The 25,632-nt window shown below is 40.7% G+C and overlaps 1 protein-coding gene across 9 annotated transcripts in view; it reads left to right on the forward strand.

Annotated features, from left to right (window-relative positions):
* Positions 1-25,632, forward strand: part of inpp4b (inositol polyphosphate-4-phosphatase type II B) — an 805,146-nt gene that overhangs the window by 661,586 nt on the left and 117,928 nt on the right. For all 9 annotated transcript variants that reach the window (XM_063046598.1, XM_063046596.1, XM_063046599.1 and 6 more), the window contains 2 exons: positions 117-264; positions 22,246-22,376. In XM_063046598.1, coding sequence (XP_062902668.1) covers positions 117-264; positions 22,246-22,376 — 279 coding nt within the window. The remainder of the gene's footprint in view (positions 1-116; positions 265-22,245; positions 22,377-25,632) is intronic.

Consider the following 25,632-nt stretch of genomic DNA (forward strand, 5'->3'; position numbering starts at 1 on the left):
CAGCTGCTCAGCTTTACTAGTATATATTTGTTTATTGTGATAAGATAATTATTCGGTTTCATTTATTTTATCGACTTACTTAATAATTTACTGCAATTGTTCTTTTCTTCTCACAGTGTTTAAAAATATCATATATAAAGTTTATAAATTGCCTACAGCCAATGGCAAGTGGCTCTGTGTACGAGAACAAATGGCTGAAAGTACACTGTCCTTCCATATCCCCAAGCAACTGATAAAACTCTTCATCCAAGAAGATACAAGAAGGTAAATTGCTGCAGATTGACTAAAGTTTTATTCAGCTTTCATCAGAGTAAGATATACTAGGATCACATACAAAAATATATCTCTTCTAAGTCCCCCACCATCTCCATCTAAATCTTTTTGCAATTTGACCATAATAGTTAAAAATTCATCTCAACTTTTGAGATCAGTAATTTGATAAATGCCTGTTAATTCAGAAATGTTGTTATAATTAAATAATCATTAGCAAAAGTAATCATTAATGCCTCACTCTCTCTGGGTTTTCTTGGTGCTGTTAATTGTATTGCAAAGCGATATATTACTGTTTAGGATTCTTTCTCAGAAAGGTGTTCCAGTGTAATATTTTAATTTAATCAATACCAATTGATTTCTGAAACAGACATCCAATTAGGTATATCACTGAAGCTCTAGCAGGATGCTTGTGTATAGCTAGTAGTTATAGGGGAATATTACTGAGTACACCATGAAACCAGACATGGGGATCCCAGCATCTAATTAGCATCCCCATTCATTGCAATGCTGGTAGCATGCCAAATGCACACTGGAATCGTAAGTGTCTGCAGGTGCTGTAAACTGCAAAAAGGACAAACTACTGGAAGAGCTAAGCAGGCCAGGCAATATCTGTAGAGGGAAATGAATAGTTGGGTTGAGAGCCTTTATCTGGACTGAAAATGTAGAAGGGAGATAGCCGGTTTAAAGAGGTGAGGATGGGGGAGCTCTTCCAGCAATTTTTTTTTGTACCACATGCACATTGTCCAGTTTATATCATGATTTCTGCATGCTCCTAGAGTTAAACACATTGTGGACATGAATCAGAAGGGAACTAATAGTGTGATTTGTCAATACCTATTGAAGGTAATCAGTATGCTTTATGCTGGCTCATTGTTCTTAAATGGGAAATGCAATTTAGTTGAAGAAAGTGTTACCTGTTGAACATGAAGTGAATCTGGGTAGGGAAATAGTGAATAAACAGAGGGCCAGAGGAGGGAGATTGTGGTGGAACATGATGCCAATTATTGAATTCTGAGGATGCAGGTTCAACACCGTTAAGAGTTTCAATTAACGGGGTTAAAGCCGGTAAGTGAATTTTTAACTGCCATATCCAATCAACTTCACAACTGGCCAGTAATTCTGCCCAATTCCTCACAGTGTCACCTCTGATATAACAACTATCTCCATCAGTTAGGGAATCGCTCACTCTTCATCGTCATTGTTCACTACACTCTCACAGGCTTAGCAGCTTTGCGAGATCTTAAGTACAAAGTACATTTATTATCGAAGTATGTACAGGTGTCCCCCGCTTTTCGAACGTTCGCTTTACGAAACCTCACTGTTATGAAAGACCTACATTAGTTCCCTGTTTTCGCTAACAGAAGGTGTTTTCACTGTTAGGAAAAAAATCAGTGCGCGATAAAAAATCAGCGCGCAAAAAAATCAGCGCACGATAAAAGGCAGCGCGCGCCCTGAGCAGCCGCTCTCCCCCGGATTCAGAACGGCATTGCTTAAACACGTTGCATTGAGCAGCCATTAGCAAGATGAGTTCTATGGTGTCAGAAAAGCCTGAAAGAGCTCGTAAGGGTGTTAAACTTAGCGTAAAACTAGACATAATTATGTGTTTTGATCATGGTGAACGAAGTAAGGACAACGTGAGTTTGGCTTGTGGAAGCTGACGAAGATGGTGATGAAGAGGTTTTGGCATCCCATGACCAAGAATTGATAGATGAAGAGCTGATCCAATTGGAAGAGGAAAGGATAACAATCGAAACTGAATTCATTAGCGAAATGAACGTGAAGCAACTGCGTGAGATTCTCGCTGCAATGATAAAGTACGACTTTAATTTTTAAAGGGTACGTAGGTTTAGGGGATATTTGCAGGATGGTTTGAATGCTTACAAAGAACTGTATGATAGAAAAATGTGCGGGGCTCAGCAGTCAAGCAAGCCTTCCTCATCAGCCAGAGCAGACGACGAACCTCGACCTTCGACATCGAGGCAGGCAGTCATAGAAGATGAGCTGCCTGCCCTGATGGAAACAGACGACGACAAGATGACACCCCAGTGTCCCACCACCCCAACCCGCAGGCCGCGGACAGATACCAATTCACGGAGAATGCAGCGGTAGCTGGGAGGCACACAGCACATCTTTAAGAAAAAAGCCGAAATAAACATGCTAATTAATTAGGTGCCGCCTGACATGTAACTGTCGGCCCAGATCAGAGGCGATGCAATCGGCAATCGCCTCTGACCTGGGCTGACAATTACGTGTCGGGTGGCACCTAATTAATTAGCATGTTTATTTCGGCTTTTTTCTTAAAGATGTGCTGTGTGCCTCCCAGCTACCGCTGTACCCCTGCATGGTTCATGGATCAGTTTCGGTCGGCGGCCCGGAGGGTGGGGGCCACTGCACCACCCTAACCTGTGATGTCTCAGTCTAACACACCATCATCAGTGTGCTCGGCACTGTCCCGATTCCGGTAAGTGATAATACACTGTACATACATTATTTCTACTTTATATAGCTTGTGTATTTTTACGTGTTATTTGGTATAATTTGGCAGCTTCATAGCTTAAAGGTTACTAGAGAGCGTGTTTTTGCCAACAGCGCTTGCGTGAGATTTTCGCTACGGAGAACGGTGCTGGCAATGATTGTGGAAAAGTATTTCTACTTTATATAGGCTGTGTATTTATCATATTATTCCTGCTTTTACTATATGTTACTGTTATTTAGGTTTTATGTGTTATTTAGCATGATTTGGTAGGTTATTTTTGGGTCTGCGAACGCTCACAAAATTTTCCCATATAAATAAACGGTAATTGCTTCTTCGCTTTACGACATTTTGGCTTACAAACCATTGCATAGGAACCCTGTACCTTCGGATGGCGGGGGAAGCCTGTATACTATATACCACCCTGAGATTTGCCTCCTTACAGGCAACCACAACACGAAGTAACTCGATAGAACCCGTTTAAAAAGGACAGTCAAACACCCAATGTGCAGAAAGAACAAATAAATGCAAAAAATAAAAGTAAGCAACTAACACTCGGAACTGAAGTTCACAGAAGTGAGTCCACAGCTATGAAACCAGTGGCCACTGCAGCTGATGCGGGAGCTCATTAGTTGCAGGCCACAGCCTTAGTTCAGCGCAGAGACAAGTAAACCTTGCAGAGCAGCAAGCTGAACTGGCTCATCCTTTGCACTCATGTCCATCGCCTACTATTTGCAGATACTGTTAACCATTCAGCAAGATAATATCACTCCCCCCCCCCAAAATGCACAAAACTGATACATTGTCTTGCTAGATAATGTGATGCAGAACTAAAGGGTTATCACAGTCAGAATTATCAGATCTAATCCTCATTTACATTCTACTTTTTCCTCTGAGTATGATCTTTTCTGTCTTAAATTGCAGACAGTTTTAGCATGTGGCAGTAAAGACTGGTGTTCGGCTACATTCTTGTCAAATACCAATGCCCAAGGTTCTATTTCAACACATGAGGCTGTTAGGTCTTCAAAAATATACCACTAATACCGAATATCTCAGGCCAATTTTCACCTGAGTCGTCAGGATACAATCGCAGCACTTTCATTGCAAAGTGACACCCAAGGTGATTAAAATGAGAATAGTGTTTCTTTATTTAAGCACTTCTTTTGATTCTTTTTGGTATATTGGCCTCCTGGACAGATTAGATGGAGTTCTGCTTCACTGTGTTAAGATAGTTTTATGGATTACTTCCATGGTGATCTCACCTTCTGACTGTCACAGTTAAACTTCCCCAATTCTGCAGTTTGTATCCTCCAGTTTTCTCAGGAAAAGACAAAACAGTAAAACAGTAATTTATTATTTGGAGATCCTGATGGTTTGGCATGTGGTTCAGTAATTTCTGCTTGTGCTCTGATTAAACCTACTGGGGCCCTGCCCTTCGGATGCATGCTATAAAGTGAATGAGTTCCTGTTTCCTGCAGTCTGTTTTAATTCACCAAGACAGCATTTGCTGCACTCCACTTAAGCTTACTGGGGACCCCATTTCCTTATACCCTTTAAACTCACTAGATTCATCAGTAAGTTTTTATACTACTGTACTACAAAAAAAATGAAGTAAAAATGTGTTGGAGTATTATTTTAATACTCAACTTCACCTGCTCCATCACTGAAATGTTCCCGTAACCTATGGACACACTTTCAAGAACTCTTCATCTTATGTCCCGATATTTATTGACTATATTTATTATTATTATTAATATTATTATTTCTTTTTTTTTTCTTTTTGTATTTACACAGGTTGTAGTCTTTCATTGATTTTATTATGCTTATTGGATTTATTATGTATGCCTGCAAGATAATGAATCTCAGGATAGTATATGGTGACAAATATGTACTTTTTTATTATTAATTTTTATTGCAACACTAACAAATTACATTCAATACAACCAATTGCCAATTACATATTGACTGTTTAACCCAGCCACCCCCCAACCTTCAATGTACTTTGATAATAAATTTGTTTCGAACTTTGAACTTTAGTTGGAGTGATATGAACTGTTCCAGATGTTCTTCTAAGCCTAAGTCACAAGGGTGCCTGATATATCAGTTTTGTACTGTAATATTTTTACAAATATCTTGCCACCTTATGTAAATTTCTCATCTGTTATAATTCCTAATTGTACTTGTCATTAACATCTGGTGGGTTTGAATAGAAATATCAATAAGGAGCTACTTTTTCCCCTTAATTTCTTTTTAAAGCTATTAATGAGGCAATAAAAAAGCTATGGTTTAACACACATTAAGCGAATCCCAAGATAAAATTTTAAACCTTGAGAACTATGTACGAATGTTCCATTTATGCAAATATGCCACTTTATGATGGTTTATGACCTAGGTACATAGTATGTGTTTGTGAAACTTCATTGTAATTTTGCTTTCTGGCAGCCAGGTCATCTGGGCACAATCATATGAAATTGCAGTTTGATTCCTGCATGTCCAGGCATTTTTTAAAATTGGAATGTTTGTATTATATTTCAGATTTATTCATGTGTTTTAAAATGGTTGTACTTGAAAATGTAATTACCAAGAAATTAATTTCCATCTTGTTCGAGCTAAATACAATCTCTATTACTAACAGTTACACCTTCTAATCTTTTTTTTAATTTAACAGCTATAATAGTGTGCCTTGTGCCACCAATCTGGCATTGTATTTCTAGGCTAATAAACAAGAACTAATTGAGCGGGTTGCCTACAATAATTTTGTTCTGAATTTTGGTTTAGAACAACTTTATTTTAACAACTTTGTGAAGCCTTGGAAATGGTTCATTGGAAACTCCTGCAAATTTCTGTCAGTTGTCAAATTAAAAATAAACCAATTCCTGGTTCAGGGCTGATTTAATAGAGAATGCATTTCTTGTCCTGAATATACCAAAGCCATCTGAATTTATAAAACTGCAAAAAATCATTTGACCCTAAGTTTCTGCCAGTGCAGTTTGCTGCAGTCACTCAATTCTCTCAGTCAGAACTTGATGCTAGAAGCAAGCTGGTCTGGCTTATTGCTGATGTATGGTGAAAAATATGGACTATGTTCAGTTGTTGGTATGTGCCAATCCGATGTTAATTGTCAAGGGCTTGTGCAATGGTAGGTCCTTGTGTAATCTGATACCATCCCATGGGCAGGTCAAAATGCATCCAACATGAAAAAGTTGGGAAAAAAAACTTTAATATCTAGAAAAGTCATGAGGATTCAAGATCAATAAAGCATGCAAAATAAATTGTTAACCAATTAACAATTAAAAGATTTTGCATTAATTAAAACACTTTTTAAAATATGTTAAGATAACTGAACAAACATTATTCGTTCAAAAAATATAGATTACCTTGATTCCCTATTGTAAAGATTTCACTCGTGATGTCTGACATCAGATGCTATGGTTGTCAGAGTTAAATCAGCATATCCAAGATTTGCACATTTGGGTGGAACTGGCCAACATCCTGATACTGAGGTGGTGGTGTGAGGGAAGTATAGAATGTCAGTAGTACACTACAGAACTTGCAATGTTTCCCAGCAAGCTCTGGCCTAATTTATCCACTCTTAGCTTATAGAACATAGAACATAGAATAGTACGGCACAGTACAGGCCCTTCGGCCCACAATGTTGTGCCGACCCTCAAACCCTGCCTCCCATATAAGCCCCCACCTTAGATTCCTCCATATACCTGTCTGGTAGTCTCTTAAACTTCACCAGTGTATCTGCCTCCACCACTGACTCAGGCACCAACCACTCTCTGAGTAAAAAACCTTCTTGTAATATCCCCCTTGAACTTCCCACCCCTTACCTTAAAGCCATGTCCTCTTGTATTGAGCAGTGGTGCCCTGGGGAAGAGGCGCTGGCTATCCACTCTATCTATTCCTCTTATTATCTTGTACACCTCTATCATGTCTCCTCTCATCCTTCTTCTCTCCAAAGAGTAAAGCCCTAGCTCCCTTAATCTCTGATCATTATGCATAGTTTCTAAACCAGACAGCATCCTGGTAAATCTCCTCTGTACCCTTTCCAATGCTTCCACATCCTTCCTATACTGAGGTGACCAGAACTGGACACAATACTCCAAGTGTGGCCTAACCAGAGTTTTATAGAGCTGCATCATTACATCGTGACTCTTAAACTCTATCCCTTGACTTAAGAAAGCTAACACCCCATAAGCTTTCTTAACTACCCTATCCACTTGTGAGGCAACTTTCAGGGATCTGTGGACATGTACCCCGAGATCCCTCTGCTCCTCCACACTACCAAGTATCCTGCCATTTACTTTGTACTCTGCCTTGGAGTTTGTCCTCCCAAAGTGTACCACCTCACACTTCTCCGGGTTGAACTCCATCTGCCACTTCTCAGCCCACTTCTGCATCCTATCAATGTCTCTCTGCAATCTTTGACAATCCTCTACACTATCTACCACACCACCAACCTTTGTGTCGTCTGCAAACTTGCCAACCCACCCTTCTACCCTCACATCCAGGTCGTTAATTAAAAATCACGAAAAGTAGAGGTCCCAGAACAGATCCTTGTGGGACACCACTAGTCACAATCCTCCAATCTGAATGTACTCCCTCCACCACCACCCTCTGCCTTCAGCAGGCAAGCCAATTCTGAATCCACCTGGCCAAACTTCCCTGGATCCCATGCCTTCTAACTTTCTGAATGAGCCTACCGTGTGGAACCTTGTCAAATGCCTTACTAAAATCCATATAGATCACACCCACTGCACTACCCTCATCCATATGCCTGGTCACCTCCTCAAAGAACTCTATCAGGCTTGTTAGACATGATCTGCCCTTCACAAAACCATGCTGACTGTCCCTGATCAGACCATGATTCTCTAAATGCCTATAGATCCTATCTCTAAGAATCTTTTCCAACAGCTTTCCCACCACAGAAGTAAGGCTCACTGGTCTATAATTACCCAGACTATCCCTACTACCTTTTTTAAACAAGGGAACAACATTCGCCTCCCTCCAGTCCTCTGGTACCATTCCCGTGGACAACAAGGACATAAAGATCCTAGCCAGAGGCTCAGCAGTCTCTTCCCTTGCCTCATGGAGCAGCCTAGGGAATATTCCGTCAGGCCCCGGGGACTTAACTGTCCTAATGTATTTTAACAACTCCAACACCTCCTCTCCCTTAATATCAACATGCTCCAGAACATCAACCTCATTCATATTGTCCTCACCATCATCAAGTTCCCTCTCATTGGTGAATACCGAAGAGAAGTATTCATTGAGGACCTCGCTCACTTCCACAGCCTCCAGGCACATCTTCCCACCTTTATCTCTAATCGGTCCTACCTTCACTCCTGTCATCCTTTTTTCTTCACATAATTGAAGAGTTTTCCTTTACCCTACTCACCAAGGCCTTCTCATGCCCCCTTCTTGCTCTTCTCAGCCCCTTCTTAAGCTCCTTTCTTGCTTCCCTATATTCCTCAATAGACCCATCTGATCCTTGCTTCCTAAATCTCATGTATGCTGCCTTCTTCCACCTGACTAGATTTTCCACCTCACTTGTCACCCATGGTTCCTTCACCCTACCATTCTTTATCTTCCTCACCGGGACAAATTTATCCCTTACATCCCGCAAGAGATCTCTAAACATCGACCACATGTCCATAGTACATTTCCCTGCAAAAACATCATCCCAATTCACACCGCAAGTTCTAGCCTTATAGCCTCATAATTTGCCTTTCCCCAATTAAAAATGTTCCTGTCCTCTTTGTTTCTATCCTTTTCCATGATAATTATAAAGGCCAGGGAGCGGTGGTCACTGTCCCCCAGATGCTCACCCACTGAGAGATCTGTGACCTGACCCGGTTCATTACCTAGTACTAGATCTAGTATGGCATTCCCCCCGGTCAGCCTGTCCACATACTGTGACAGGAATCCATGTCCTGGACACACTTAACAAATTCTGCCCCATCTAAACCCTTGGAACTAATCAGGTGCCAATCAATATTAGGGAAGTTAAAGTCACCCATGATAACAACCCTGTTATTTTTGCACCTTTCCAAAATCTGCCTCCCATTCTGCTCCTCTGTATCCCTGCTGCTACCAGGGGGCCTATAGAATACCCCCACTAGAGTAACTGCTCCATTCCTGTTCCTGACTTCCACCCATATTGACTCAAAAGAGGATCCTGCTACATTACCCACCCTTTCTGTAGCTGTAATAGTATCCCTGACCAGTAATGCTTGAAAAATGATCTATTACACCATGAAAGGTCAAAAGCGGTGGAGTGAAAAAAAAACTCCATGATGAGGTAGACTTACCAGCAATGTCTAAAATTGCATCTTAGGCTGTCAGTTGCAATTATCTGTTGGTGAATGTACCTTTCAATTTGCTTAACTTCTTTGATTTTGTGAAGGAATATTACCGTCATGATTTTTATTTCGATTTGTAATTTAACAAGCACAAGTTGCAGGAAGTTTTCAAACTGCACTATTGTTCTCTCTGGACCAAGTCATTTGATGGGCAGGTTTAAGTAGCAAGAATGCTTGCTTGAATAAGGTATTGAAGGTTTCCTTTGCTGTAAAGTTAAATCTCAGCCAGAATTGGGATTAGAAGGGAAACATTTGTCACTTTATTTATTCTGTTGTCCAGTTTGAGATGGTACTGGTGAAACACAGCGACAACTTGTGGGTTGCAAACAAAACTATAAATTACTGTATTTGTCACACCTTTTCTCAGAAACAATCACTGCAGTCAATAGCCTGTAACTTCCCTTTTGGGGCTGAGCTGTTAAATGGCCTGTTCAACCTGTTATTTTTGCAGCGTGAACTGAAGTCTCAAAGGTGCAGATGTGGCATGTATGGCCCAAATCGAGGTGCCTTGGCCCGGGCCCGAGTCCAGGGAAAGAGCCAATGTTGGGCCATTACTGGAGTGGACTTGGAGGCAATTCAATGCAGCAGAACTGAGGAAAGGAAGGCAGAAGCGATGCAGGGTCAAAGCGGCGGGGTCTGGGCCCTGGCTGAGAATGAGGAAAGAGCCAAGGTTTGATCGATTTAAGCACAGGGCTGAACTGAGGCAGCAGGACCCTGGCACGAGGGCATATTGAAGCAGAAGGTCCTGGGTCTGAGAGTGAGGGACGACCTGAGGTTTGGTCGATTTTAGCACTGGGCCAGAATGAAAAGGTCAGGGTGTTCGGACCACAGACAAGGGATGTGCCTGTTTAGCTCGCTGCTCTGCCAGGTTTACTAGTCTCTGCAATGAACTGAGGCGGTTGCCCGCAGCTGACCGGCTCCTGAATCAGATGCAGTGGTGACTGGCTCTGTGTCTGTGGACTCACTTTTGTGAACTTCAGTTCTGTATGTTACTGTATTTGCTTACTTTTATTGTTTGCACGATTTGGAGATTTTTCTGCACAATGGGTGTTTGATGCTTTTTGTTAGTAGTTTCTATTGGGTTTCTTTGATTTATGGGTGCCTGTAAGCAGACGAACGCAAAGTTGTACGTAGTGTATATAACGTTGATAATAAATGTACTTTGAACTTGTTTTTGGCCAATCACTTACACACTAGTCAGTGTCAGGCATGGTACACTTAGAACATCCTTAAATTGATCTCTTAATTTCAAAGGGAAATTTTACAGTTTAGATTATGAGTTCTTTTATACTGGTGTGTATGTGACATATCTAAGCTAATGCTTTCTTTGTAAGTTTGGGGAGACATCAGATGTTTTCGAATCTAATTTAAATACACCTCCTCAATACAAGATGTGCTTGCCTACAGGTTTATATAATTTGGTAATTTTCTTTTTTACCTAGATTTCAGTGATATAACTGATCCCATGGCAACTTCCTCTTTTCTAGGCTGCATGACAAAGCTTGTATAAATACTATTAATAAAAGTTTTTGGATTATATTACTGCCAAGGTCAGTTAACTTTAGTCATTGATGTTAAAATGCAAATGTCATCTGGATTAATAACTTGAGAGAGTTCAATGTTGTAAATGTTGTCAAATCCAGCTATAAGTACCTCAATAAACTGGGCTAAAAGAGTAGGGTATTTGCATGAGTAGCATATCCTATTTTGAAATTTTCCATTTGAAAGAATAAATGAATGAAGTTCAGTCCACTTTCATGATGTTATTGGCAATAGTTACTAAGAGCAGATATTCTTCACTGCTTAATGTACTAAATCAACTGCTAATTGAGGGCAATACTTTGAATGTCATTTCAAAGAGGTTTGGACCCAATAAGTCACAAATTCACCAATTAAAGTTCTGTATCAAAGGTTAAGGATTAGCTGCATTTGTCACACGTACATTGAAACATCAAAAGATATAGTGAGATGTGTTGTTTGCTTCAAGGACTAACACAGTCCGAGAATGTGCTGGGGGCAGTCTGTAAGTCTCGCCGTGTTTCTGGTGCCCACATGGTATTCCCACAACTTACTAACCCTAACCCGTACGTCTTTGGAATGTGTGAGTAAAGCAGAGCACCTGAAGGAAGCCCACACAGTCACAGGAAGAATGTACGTACTCTTACAGACAGCAGAGGGAACGGAGCCCCAGTCTTCCGATCGCTGGTGCTGTAAAGCATTACAATACCATGCCGCCCCATCAATAGAGTAATGACATTTGAAAAGAATGTCTGTTGTTGCAGGCCGGTTCACTTCTTGTAGCACAATTTATATGCAAAGTACATTGGATAATCATTAAAACATTTGCTATAATCCTAAACAGGTAGAATTTGGCCACTGTTTACATTATGGAGACTGAAGAGAGCTTAATTCATCCAGCTATTAGAAGGAAGATGAGCCTTGGTAATCCATCTCCTCTATTATTTGAAGAATTTACCATGGTGTGGAAAAAATAATAGTGAATTAGAGCTTTTTTATATTGAGTAAATTTTCGTCTTGGGTACAGGGATAAGTTTTTTACGCAAAGAGTGGTGAGTGTGTGGAATGGGCTGCCGGCGGTGGTGGTGGAGGCGGAAACGATAGGGTCTTTTAAGAGACTCCTGGATGGCTACATGGAGTTTAGAAAAATAGAGGACTATGGGTAAGCCTAGGTAGTTCTAAGGTAGGGACATGTTCAGCACAGCTTTGTAGACTGAAGGGCCAGTATTGTGCTGTAGGTTTTCTATGTTTCTATCTCTGCTGTAGATAGAATGCAGCTCTTCAAAACCAAACAGCTTCAGGAAAGACACTGATAGACTATTTACCACTAAGTATTATCTTCACAGTAGCACCGTTTTTTATGATGTCAATAATTTAACCAAAGCAAACAATTTAATGGCATATTATAAACAAAAGACAATCTGAAAATGCTGGAAATCGAAGCAAGACACACAAAATTCTGGAGGAACTCAGTAGGCCAGGCAGCATCTATGGAAAAGAGTGCAGTCCGGCTGAAGGGTCTGGGCCCAAAACATCGACTGTATTCTTTTCCATCGATGCTGCCTGGCCTGATGGCATATTATCAATATTTTAAAATTTGCTGACGACCCCACTGAGACATTCTAAGTATATGGGCCAAATAATGCACCACACTCTGAACAATGAATATTGTATACACAGGAATGCTCATGAAGGCTTCTGGTCAAGATGGTGTCAGCGAACAGCAATTCCTTGGGCAACATCTTCCAGATAGCCAATCTCTTAAATAATTTCACTTTCTCTATGCTGTCTGCTTGTACTTTTTGGTCCTGTTTGTGTTATGGAACTGTTGGAGCCAGTGACATGCAGTTTGGAACTGGATCGGGTGATCTGGCGCACTGCTGTGTCTGGAGAACTGCCTCGTGGAGAAGATCAGAGACGGGGACCTGAAAAGGACTGAAAACACAAACCGACCCATGGAAAAGACCAGAGATGGGGCGTGGGGTTATGAATGATTCCATCTCGAAGTGGCGTGGAAGACTGAAGTATCCAGGTGAATGCGGAGTGGGTCAGTGATCACTCCCAGTGGAATCCACCAGGGCGATGGCGGCCTGTTGGCAGCGTTCGGACTGGGTGTGGCAGTCACCCTTCACAGAAGGACTGAGTTTGTGTGGCGCTGTCCTCGTATGCTGACGGAAAGATGTTTTCAATATTCTGAGATTTATGTGATTGGACTCCTTCAGTTTTTTGGTGTGTTTTCTTTCTTGTGGCCGATTGGCGAATGGGTGATCCGTTAATTTTTTTGTGTGTGAGAGTGGTGATTGTGGGTTTTGATGCTATTGTCACAGTTCTTTGCTGTGACTGAGAGGATTGGGGATTGTTATTGTTGCTGTTTTTCCTGTGGGGAGTAGGTAGGGGATTTGATGTGATTGCCGCTCTGTTTTTTTCTGCGGGGAGGGGGTGGGGGGTTTTGGGGTTTGCAAGTTTTGTTTCTTTTTCCTTATTGTGCAGGAGAGCAGTTGATGTCTTTTCTTTCAACAACTCTGATATTCATGATGAATATCAGAGTTGTAATGTATTCATGACAAATATCAGAGTTGTAATGTACTTGCATACATTGACAATAAAATGAACGTTTGAGCATTTGAGAAAATAGGTGGGCCACCTAATCTCTTAATTTAATAAGATAAATGGTTGATCTACCCTGAACCTCAACCCCTCTGTGTCCACAATTTCATGCTGTTTCAAAAATGTGACTGTGTACTCTCTTAAATAAGTCCAGTGATCTGACTTCTCCAACCCCCTGGGATAGAAAATGCTAGAAACTTGCCACACTCGATCGGAAGAAATTGTGACATATATCAGTTCTAAATTACTGTACTCCCATCTTGTAAGCATGACCCTTTTGTTTGAGATTGTTTCACATGTGAAAGCATCTCAATATCTATCTTGTCATGCCCCTTTAGGATCTTGTAGATTTCAAATAAGATAACTTGCACAAGACCCATTTATTGGTACTCTATCTTCTGTTCCAGTTCTTCAATCTACATTAATGCACATCTCTCCCCCGCCACCACTTTTGCTATACACTGTTAACGTGTGTATGAGCCTTTTGTGTGGGATGTTATTGTATGCTTTCTGCACTGTAGGCTGATACTGGTTCTGGAAAAACACGCCTTGCTGATCAATTAATAACATAGTAATCTATTACTGAGCAGTAAAAGATTGTTACAGTGTCTAATTACTAATACATCATGTTTGGTATGGGATGAAGCACTCAACACTATTCTGTGAATACGAATGCATTTTATTCGTGTTCTCTCAAAAAACACAAGGATAGTTTCCTGCCGGTATCTGCATGAACCAATGATAGTTGACCTGCTATATTATTTCCACTGCAGTAGGCAGAAAAAATAAGTGATGAACGGGCATTGGAATTGTGATTACAATTTAATGCTTAAAAAAACTAGAGGTTAGTTTTTTCTTTGGAAATATTGGAAGGATTTTTTTTTGCACTGGTTTGAGTTTCACTACAGCTGCAGTAAAATTAATGTGTGAGAACACCACCTTGAGGTGGTAGCCCATCGCTTGCTTAAATTCAGTTCAGATGACTTCACTTTCAAATTACAGCATTCATTTTATGTCACTGTAAAGACGAATGCCAACAGCATAAAGAAAATTGTAATATACAACTGTCCTATTCTAAAGGTGATATAAAACTGCTTCTGAAATGTCCATGATGCAATAAATATAATATAGAGTACGGTCCAATTTTGTTTTATTTTATTTAAGAGATCTGGATGTCACTGAAAAGGTCAGTATTTAATACCCATTCCTGACTGACTTGCTGAAACTGGTCTTGTACTGTTTTCTTGAATCACTGAAATCCCACATTGCTGCTATGTAGAGGTACCAGAGCTTAATCCATTGGCAATAGGCTGATTCTTCCGAAGACCTACTGACCCTGGCTGCTGATACATAAGGATTTTTCCAACACAGAATTCATTCGCCAAACAGCACTTACAAGTGCAAATCAACTGGTCTGCTGAATGGAGGGAGTCACTTCTGTGTCTTCTGAGGTGCGGGCAAGTGTGGCACAGAGGAAGTGGGTGGTCCAGGTACCTCTCATATCTAGTGACCTAGGTTCAATCCTCACTTCCACCACTGTTTGCCCGAGTTTGCATGTTGTCCGTTTGACCATGTGTGCTTTCCCCCCCAATTCCCCCCCCCCACCAAAAGTCATGCCGGTTACTAGATTAATTGGCTGCTATAAATTATTTCTTGTTTGGTTGGGTGGTAGGAAAATCACTGTGGTCCCTGATCTCCAGTCCTTTCCTAGACAGTTCCTCTTGAAGTTGCCTGATTAAAGCAAAGCTTCAACAGATTTATTCATAAGACAGGGGTGGGGGTGTTGTTGTACACAGAGTAAGCCCATTGGATTAATAAAAATGAGAGATGTTCTCACCAAAGCATATAGAGTTTCGAACTTACTTTTCTCATGATTTGTCAGAATAGATTTAGGACAGAGAGAGGGGATATTCCTCTTCCCAGAGAGTAGTGAAACTGTGAAGTTCTCTGCCTAGGGATGCAGTAGGGGCTACCTGTTTAAATATATTTAAGGCACATTTAAAATGGATGTTTGCATAGCTGAGTAATTAAGGTTGTGGGGAAAAGGCAGGTAGGTGGAGGTGAGTCTGTAGCTAGATCAGCCATGATCTAATTGATTGTTGAAACAGGCTCAATGATACAGCTCAGATGGGAGTCATCCAAGTTTTCTGGTTTAGGACTACTGCAGCTGAAATGTTGTTTTCTTTTTAAGAAGTTTAAAAAATCTATCAATACGAAAAGTTGTCGGTTCCTGGACTGCAGACTCTGGTCGCTAGTGCAGTCCCTCTTTAATAAAACGGAAGTGCGGAAGGAACAGTGGGCTACAAGTGTGATTGAAACTGAAAGGGCTTAGACCCTCACTTCCAACTATTCTCCTTGCAAATGCACGGTCTCTGAAAAATAAAACTGAAGGCCTCTGAACAAGATTGCAGTAGCAGTGGAATGTCAGTGACTTTTGTGTACTTTGCTTCGTGGAAACGTGGCTCACCACCGCCATTTTGGATGCAGCACTGCAGCCCGATGGCTGTACCACAATCTATAGAAACAGGACAGTATTTTAAAGGTAGCAGAGGTGGTGTATGCTTTATGATTAACTCATTGTTGTACACAGACATGCTGGTTCTGTTTCCATCCTACTCATCCAACCTAGAACATATAGCGGTCAAATGTTGTCCATTTTATCTGGCAAAGGACTTTTCTGCCACCAACCTCGAAGCGGTTCATATTCCACCTCAAACCAGCTTCAGACAGGAACAGGAGGAGCTAAGCACCATGATCAGCAGTCACGAAACAGCACACCTGGATGTGGACCACAGGAGCCAATCCAAGACCACTATTATACCATCATCAAGAGCACTTACATGTCATGCCATGACCACACTGTGGAAAGTCGGATTACCTGGCTGTACTTCTTCTCCCAGTGTATAGACAGAGGCTAGACTGCAGCACCAGTGGTGAGGACCAAGAAGGTAAAGTCAAGGAAGGGGAATGTGTTGAGTTAGTGGATTAGACAATATTAAGGTATTCATCTTCAAATCTGGGTGAACATGCCACAGTTTACACCAGCTTCATCCAGACCATTGTGGATGAGTACGTGCCTTTGAGAACATAGCAGATGTACCCAAACCAAAAGCCTTGGATGAACCAGGAGATTCGTAGCCTGCTGAGAACGAGATCTGTGGCATTGAAGACCAGTGATTCATAACTATACAAGAAGTCCAGGTAGAACCAATGGAAGGCTATTTTAAGAGTGAAAAACACAGTTCCAATTGATGTTTGACATTGAATCAGATGCACGTCATCTCTGGAAGGGTTTGCAGGCCATTACTTCCTACAAAGCAAAACCTGTCATCATGAATGGCTGTGATGCTTCACTCCCAGATGAGCTCAATGCCTTTTATACACACGTTGAAAGGGAAAATAAAACTACATCTGTGCAAATCCCTGCAACATCTGGTGACCCTGTGATCTCTGTCTGAGAGGCTGACATCAGAACATCTTTCACGAGGGTGAACCCTCGCAAGGTGTTAGGCCCCAAACGGCAGGAGTGTTCAAGGACATTGTCAATCTCTCACTGTGCAGTTGAAGGTTCCCACCTACTTCAAAAGGGCTGCAATTATACCAGTGGCCAAGAAGAGCAGGGTGAGCTGCCTCAATTGTTATCATGCAGGTACATTCGCATCTACTGTGATGAAGTGCTTTGAGAGGTTGGTCCTGGCTAGAATCAGCTCCTGCCAAGGCAGGGAACTGAACCCACTGTAATTTGCCTGTTGCCACAATAGGTCTGCAGTAGATGCAATCTCACTGGCTCTCCTCTCGGCCTTGGATCACCTGGGCAATAGCAATACCTATGAGGTTGCTGTTTACTGATTACAGCTCAGCGTTCATACCCTCATTTCTAATCAACAAGCTCTAAACTCTCGAACTCTGTACCTCCTTTTGCAAATGGATTTTTGGCTTCCTCACAGGGGGACCACAGTCAGTGTAGATTGGAAATAGCACCTCCTCTTGACTGCCATTCAACACTGGGGCACTTCAAGGATGCTTGCTTAACCCAGTGTTCTGCTTTCTCTGCACCAAGGACTGTGCAGCTCGGCACAGCTCAAATGGCATCTGTAAATTTGCTGATGACACAGCTATTGTTGGCAGAATTTCAGATGGTGATGAAGAGGTGTACAGGAGCAAGACTGACTATCTGGTTGAGTGGTGTTGCAACAGCAATCTTCCACTCAACATTAGAAGACAAAGGAATTGATTGTGGACCTCAGGAACGGTAAATCGAGGGAACACACACCAGTCCTCATCGGGGGATCAGCAATGGACAGGGTCAGCAGTTTCAGATTCCTGGATTTCAGCATCTCTGAGGATCTGTCCTGGGCCCAACATATTACTGTGGAGCGCATTTCAACCGGTTGCATCTCTGTCTGGTATTTAGGGGCCACTGCTCAGCATTGTCAAAAGCTGCAGGAAGTTATACACTAGCCAGCTCCATCATGGGCACTAGGCTGCACAGCATTCAGGACACCTTCAAAAGGCGATGCCTCAAAAAGCTGGCATCTATCAGTAAGGACCTCCATCATCCAGGATGTGTCCTCTTCGCATTCTCATTCCTTGGTAAAGGTGCCTGAAGACACACAGTCAACATTTCAGAAACAGTTTCTTCCCCTCTGCCTTCAGGTTTCAGAATGGACAATGAACCCATGAACACTACCTCACTATTTTTGTTTGCTTTTTGCCCTATCTATTTTACTTCATATTTTAATATATATCCTTATTGTAATTTATAGTTTTGTTTTTACAATTACAGCGTACTGCTGCTGCTAAATTTCACAACATTCTGCAGTGATATTAAACCTGATTGTAACTCTGATACTCCCACTCTTGTTTTTATTGTTCTTGTGTTTTCCTGTTTGGGATCGCTGGAATCAGGGTCAGTATCTCTGCTCTCTGTCTACCCCTCCAACTTCTCCATCTTCTGCCTCCGAAGATTCTGGATCTCAGCCTCCTTCTCCGTTGCATTTTCTAACTTATTCTCATCTTACTCTCCCCTATTTGTTCTACAAAGAGAACATTTTTAGTCTATATCCATCTGTTTAGAAAATTACCAATAGTTAGTGATTTAGGAAGAGAATGTAACAATGTGATATTTCCAGTTTAATTGAGTGAATTTTCTATTTTGCCAGCAAGTTCATTAATTTTAAAAGCGTACTGCAAAAGCTAAGAGCTATGTACATCCCAAAGATATGATGAAACCATGGTGGACTGAGCTGCTATTCACCAGCAGAATATCTCTGCATTGTGCTTGACAGCTGGCCGCTTATTAAAAGACTGTATTTGGAAGCACGTTGGAATAAACAACATGTTTCTAATAGACATGCTGCTCCTTGGAAAGTGCAGCCTAATGATGGACTGCTGATATATTCCCAAGTCAAGATCATATTATACAGTATATGACTAGGAGGGGAACATACATTTGGTAGCATTCCCAAACATCTGCTGCCCCGTTTGTTCTAGGTTGAACGGGTTATGACATTGGAAGGTGCCTTTAATGAACTCTTGGCATATCGTTGAAATTCATGTTGTTGATGTACAGATTGCAATCGTAGTGCTCTGTCAGGGATGCAATGGATTTTGATGCCGGAACCTGGGGCAACAAACAATACACTGGAAAAACTCAGTGGGTCAAGCAGCACCTGTGGGAAGAAGGGAATTACCAATGTTTTGGGTCGAAACCCTACATCAGGACTGAGTGGAGAGGCGAGATGGCCAGTATAAAGGAGAGAAGGGAAGTGGCGGGAAAGAATTCTGAGGTAGACTGAAGAGGAGTGTGAGGCTGCAGAGGGGAAGCTTTACCTTGACAGCACTCTAATTAACTGACTGACTGTGATTTATCATGTTAATAGAGATCGTCTGAAACTCTGCTGTCTATATTCTAACTCATTCAGGATCATGACGGCATATCAGACCTGTGCTCATTTATGTTACCTCCTGTTTTTCAAGTTCATATCTGTGTTTTTGTATCTCCATGAAGCAACCCATTGCCTACCTGTAACTCCTTTTGATATCTATCCTCCTTTAGTTTTGGCCTCATATGCCCTACATTTTTTTTTGCTCCACTGATGTTAACTGTTTTCATCTGTCTAGATCCTAAACTGTAGAATATCCTTTCTAAACCATTCTACTTCTTTATAATATTCTGAAAGCTATTTCTTAGGCTAGATTCCTAGTCAGCTGTGTTAGTATTTTGTCACGTTTAGAATTGGATGGTAAGAGAGTCATGTCTAACAGTTCCCTTTGACCTACCATATCTATGCCAAACATCAAACACCCCTAAGTACTATTTTAATTTTATAGCATTTGACTTGTAGCTTTCAGTGTTTTGATGATTCAAGAGATTAGCTGGATACTTAAGAGTCTATGCCTCTATTGTTCATGCAGTACATACTAGATTCCAGCCACTCTCTGGGTGAACAAATTCTTCCTCAGGTGTTCTCTAAATCTCTAAACTCTTCCTTTAAATCTTTGCATTCAGTAGTAGATGTGTGTGGGCTAAGAGAAAATTTCTTACTATCGGTCCCATCTATGTGTTTGTTATCTGATCTTGGGCAGGTCTTCGAAATCAAATGGCCTCCTTCCTTCCAGCAATTATCTTACGATGATGTCCTTAAGTGTACATACTCACTGTCAATTAAGGACAAGACTGGGTTGATCTCCATATTCAAATTGCATGCCTGCATTCATATTTAAGAAGTAATTATCTGAGTATGAAGTGAAACAGTTTTGATGCCAGCAGCTTTGAAGGTAATACTACAAAGATCTGCATAAAATTAACATTCATTTAATGAAATACTTTATTGCACTTGATGTAATTTGTTACTTTTTAGGGACTTGAGTGTCACTGGCATGGTCAGTATTTGCTGCCCATCATTATTTGCCCTTAAAGTTGATGGTGAGCTGCCTAACATGCAAATATAATAATTAGCATTGAAAACCAGCCCCTTGGACTTCCTTTGCCATTCTAAACAATCTAGCTGATCTGATTTGAAATCTTGGCTTCGCATTCCTGCCTACTAGTGCTCTCGTTGTTTATGTAGTTCTTTTAATTAACTATAGGAATGGGCAGAAGCCATTGACCTTACGATAAAAGTTGAGGCTGGGAGTTGTTGCCAGTGCAGCCTGTGTGAGCAACTGCAGTGCTCCTTGTAAATGGTACACATTGTGCCTCTGTGAGCTGCTGGTGGAAAGAATACAAGCAGATGTAGCAAGATTGTAAACACGAGGAATTCTGCAGATGCTGGAAATTCAAGCAACACACATCAAAGTTGCTGGTGAACGCAGCAGGCCAGGCAGCATCTATAGGAAGAGGTACAGTCGACGTTTCGGGCTGAGACCCTTGGTCAGGTCTGTATTGTCAAGATTGTAGAGCTTTGATCTGCTCTGTTGGTTACGTGTTTTTTACTGTTCAGTACACACGTACTGCTGTGCTGCAGCTTTCCCACATTGATACCTCAAATTTGGTATGCCTGGTACCATTTCTGAACCATTCACAAAACATGGGTTCCTCACCCGGCTTGATAGGAAGGAATTGCCAGGGCATGAGATTATAGACTGGTGATATCGATTTCTGCTGTTGCGGACATTCCATAATCTTTCTAATTTTGTGTAATTATAACGCCACAGAAGGTAATAATGAATGCCTGTGTGAGAATGTGACATCTCCTCATGGAATCTGCAGCAAGCACTTCTGTTGTTGCTGTTGTGAACTGAATGAACGACTTGAATCTCCTACATGTAGACTGGCAAGGATAGGGGGTCCCTCCATAGTGTTTAAGAATTTAGCCATCCTGGTCAGTGGTGAGCTACCAAGCCACCCCTTGTGTTGATCATAGAAGTCGTCCACTTAAATACAACCTGGAACCTTGCTAATTTTTGTGCTTTTTACAAGTTTTGTCAGGTGGCAGAGTAGCGATATGTCTCTACCAAAGGACGTGTAAAGCACTCCTTCTCTCAGCTAGCCTGCAGGGCAAGGTGACATGAAGTCATGGGAGCAGGTGGTGGATAATCTTATGAGCGGCTGGTGCATATCACAACTGCTGGTTATGCAACTACTGACACCAGGCAATCTCTAGAGAGTATTGATAATGGCTGGGGTGTCTTGTAAAGACACTGCCCAGAAGAAGGCAATGGCAAGCAACTTCTGTACAAAAATTTACCAAGGATAATCATGGTCAAGAAACCATGATCCCCCTCATCATATGACACGGCGCATAATGATGATGACAAGTCTTGTGCAGCTTAGAAGAGTATTGACGTTTGCTGAAGGGAATCAGAGGTGGAAAGGGAGGAAACTTCCCTTGCCATGTCAGGAGGCTTCATGGAGTCTGGAGTATCAGGACTCTTGCCTGTACAGTATGTTGCTGTCACTCAGTTCAGCTGGTGGGGCAGGATGAATGCAGGGTTTGATGGAATGGCTTGATATGCTTACTCAATCAAGCTGTTGTTTGACTAAACCATGGGGTATCAGTGCTCCGGGTGTCTGTGAGAAGGTCTCTGCAAGATCAGAAGGGCTGGGAGCAACTTTATCAACTTTATGTTTGGAACCTATTCAATTTTGTGTACTTCTTTCTGTGTCTTTGCACATTATGTTCTAACTGTCTGGCTTGCTAACCCTTTAACCTTGCTAGGTTAAAGGTCAACCACTTTGGTGGGTCACATATCGACAAGACTAGTTGAGGACTTCTCCGTTCAGTGTTAGTCATCAATGAATGAGTTATGCGACATAGGCCTGTGTTTGTTATCCGCTCTGACTAATTCAGGATAAGCTACAGTCTCTGCAGTTGCTCTCGTGAACCATTTGCATTCCATCTGTTATATGATAGAATCTATACTTCATTTATTTCTGATGCGCCAGTACGCCATTTGTAGCATTATAAATGTACTTTTACTTTTGAAAACCAGTTTATTAACATCCTGCTACTAAGCTGGTTTAAATTGATCATGATTTTTTTTTATATACCTATCTATTAGGCTGCAAGATCTCGAGGAACTAGGTGAGCTTTCTGCTCATTGGGACACCCTACGCCAAAATGTAACTGTCCACTACCAGCAGATGATTAGCAGTTATCACGAAGTACTCATGGAACTCAGTAAATTCTCAGGTACAAGACACTAGCGCAAGCAATGAATGGAAGGTCTAGATGTTCAAATTATACCAGTTAGAATATGCTACACTCTTCTCATGTTTTTGTGGACAGAGGGAAAAAATAGTCCACTTTACCTACTAAGTAATTGTGAATATACAGTTTCTCACTGATCTGGGTAACTTTGAAAATTAAAGTGAATTTGAATTCTAGTCTAAAAATCCTGTGATTTTCACATATAACAGTCTCTAAAGTTTACAGAGAATGGTGTAAGAAACAAAAAAAAAATCTAGTAAGTGGGAGTTCTGTGGGTGGAAAATGCTTTGTTAATGAGAGAGGTCAGAGGAGAATGGCCAAACTGGTTCAATCTGACTGCAAGGCGACAGTAACTCAAATAACCAAGCATTACAACAGTTCTTCTGTTAGTGATTTTGTGATTTATTCATCAATGAAAGATCTAATTGAACAAAAATCTTTCATGACAAACTTGGACATGTCGGAAATGGACCAAACAAATAAATTGGGTGGTGTGGGCCAGGGTGTCAAGTTCCCACAGCAGATGGTTTCTGTGGAAAGGAGTTTTGTCATAACCTGTTCTGCTGTTTTCTTCCATACAGTGGTAACATAGGGCAAGTTTTGCGAAGTTATTTGGTGCTTCAATTAAATTTTGCAGACGCATTTTGAGTAGATTTGAAAAGATTTTACAAATCAAAACTTGTCTTCTATAACTTTTAACTATATTTGGTCATATCACTTTAATTTGGTCATACTTAATTCTTTTTGAAAATTAATTCTGTTTTGGAAAATACTAATTGATTTATTAACTTAATGAATATTTAAATGCCAGTTGAATGGTAAAGTAATTTACACAGACTTTAAATCAAATTTATTTTAATATAGAAGTGACAACAAGTAATCATAATTGAAAAGATAGTCAGTAAGACAAAGCCCATCAATAAAATTAGTTTGCTCTACTGAGGTCAATCTCATGTACTTTCTCTAATTTCTCTAAAATGGGGGACGCAATTAATTATTTAACATTTCATTATCAATGATTTGTGATTTTTTTGATATGAGTGCAAGCTGAAATAACATTTGCAGGAGGCTTTGTAGACTAATGTCACATTTAATAATATGTAGTTTGATATCTGCCTTTGATCGATTATTTCTATACATCTTAATATTTTTAATGGGCTGCATTATTAAACTCAAATATTATGCACTGAAAAATACATTTATTAGCATTAGCATTCAGATATTGAAAAATGTTTAAAGGTTTGAATTGCTTAGGCACACGTTAGATTTTAGGTAGTATTATGATTGAGTCACCTTTAGTTCATTCTGGAATCTGCAGAGGTTTTGAAAATTGAATTTGTTGATATTTATTAGAATGCCAGATAAATTCCTGTAGTAATAATCATCAGAAGCTGTACAGATTTCTTTTGCTTTTCCTGATGCAATATTACTTTAGATGTTCATTTAACTAAGGAGTGCTTTCTGAGCTCTTAGCTTTAAGATTTGAATGAAATTTTTAAGGATAATCTTTTAAGGGCAAAGAAATCCAACTACATTTGAGATCTCTCCTGCATACAGATTAGGAGCAAGAGAAGGTCGCGTAGCTGCTTGAGACTGCTGTGCCATTTAATAACCTCTTGGCAGATTAGATTATGACGCCAACTACGTATTTCTATTTTACCTACGGTAACCTTAAACCCAGTTGCTTTTCAAGACTCTACTTGACTCTGCCTTAAAATTATTCAATTTCAGAACCCTTCTCCCTATGTTGTCCATGCTGGCCTGCTTTCCTTGCTGGTCCCATCTACTTGCACCCCAGACCGTAGCCATCTTTACTTCACTCTCCATATTTCTCTCTTAAGTATTGCAATTGAATCTGATTCCACCGTCTCCATTGGTAGCTCATTCCACACTCGCACCACCCTCTCTGACTGATGAAGTCCCTTGCTAACCTTACTGACTTAAATTTAAGAAAGAGTCCCAAATACTCATGGCTGTTTAAACGAAAAAAATAATTGCCCCATCTTTCAGACCTCTCCAGATATATTTCAGTCCTTGCCCAGTCTGCCTATTCTCTCCTCATCAATTTCAGATATTAATTTAGAAAACCTACGGAACTGCTTTGAATATAGTCATAGTCATACTTTATTGATCCTGTGGTAAATTGGTTTTCATTACAGTTGCACCATAAATAATAAATAGTAATAGAACCATAAATAGTTAAATAGTAATATGTAAATTATGCCAGTGAATTATGAAATAAGTCCAGGACCAGCCTATTGGCTCAGGGTGTCTGACCCTCCAAGGGAGGAGTTGTAAAGTTTGATGGCCACAGGCAGGAATGACTTCCTATGACGCTCTGTGCTGCATCTCGGTGGAGACTTACATTTTTTACAATATTTACAGACTTCCTTAAGAAAGGAGACAAGAAAGTAACTTTAGTTCCTTCACTGTAAAATGTTAAAGGTTTCAGCACACCATTCATCTCCAATGCCAACCAGAAAAGGGTGGGAGGAAAGAAAAGGACCTTTTAAGCCTACTCTCTGTTTACCGTTAGGTAGCTAATCTTCTATCTGTTACTTCCTACAGCATTACGTTTTATTTTTCACAGTACCCTTGATGCAACAACTTATCCAATGCCTTTTGGAACGCCAAGTATAGCATATATTTTGGTTTCTCTTTATCCAATGCACATGCTTTTCATAATTTTATATAGTTCTATCAGGTCACCACTCAGCCTCTGTCACCGCAGAGAAAATAATCCAAGTCCATCCAGTCTCTCCTTATAATAACTACTTGTTAATCAAGGCGCCCTCTGTAAAGCCACCATATCCTTCCTGTAGTGTGGCAACCAGAAATGCTCACAATACCCCAAATGTGGATTAGCCAAAGTTTTATACAACTGCAACATGACTTCTCAATTTTTATACTCAGTGCCCTGACTAAGAGAAGCCCACCATACATCTTCTCCCTCACCCTTTCCATTGTGTTGTTACTTTCAGAGAGCTTTGGACTCGCACACTTTGTACATCAATACTCCGGCTTAAACCCTTAGTTTCTCTGCCCACATTTCCAAATGATCTATATCCCGCTGAACCCTTTCATCACCTTCCTCACTATCAACAATTCCACCAATTTTTCTGTCATCTGCAAATTTGTGAGTCAATCAACCTACATTTTTATCCCAATCATTTTTATATATAACGCAACTCTGATTCTTGTGGAGCATCACCGGTCACGGTCCCCTGATCAGAATAAC

This window comes from Mobula hypostoma, chromosome 4 (assembly GCF_963921235.1).
Source record: "Mobula hypostoma chromosome 4, sMobHyp1.1, whole genome shotgun sequence".
NCBI classification, from domain to species: Eukaryota; Metazoa; Chordata; class Chondrichthyes; order Myliobatiformes; family Myliobatidae; genus Mobula; species Mobula hypostoma.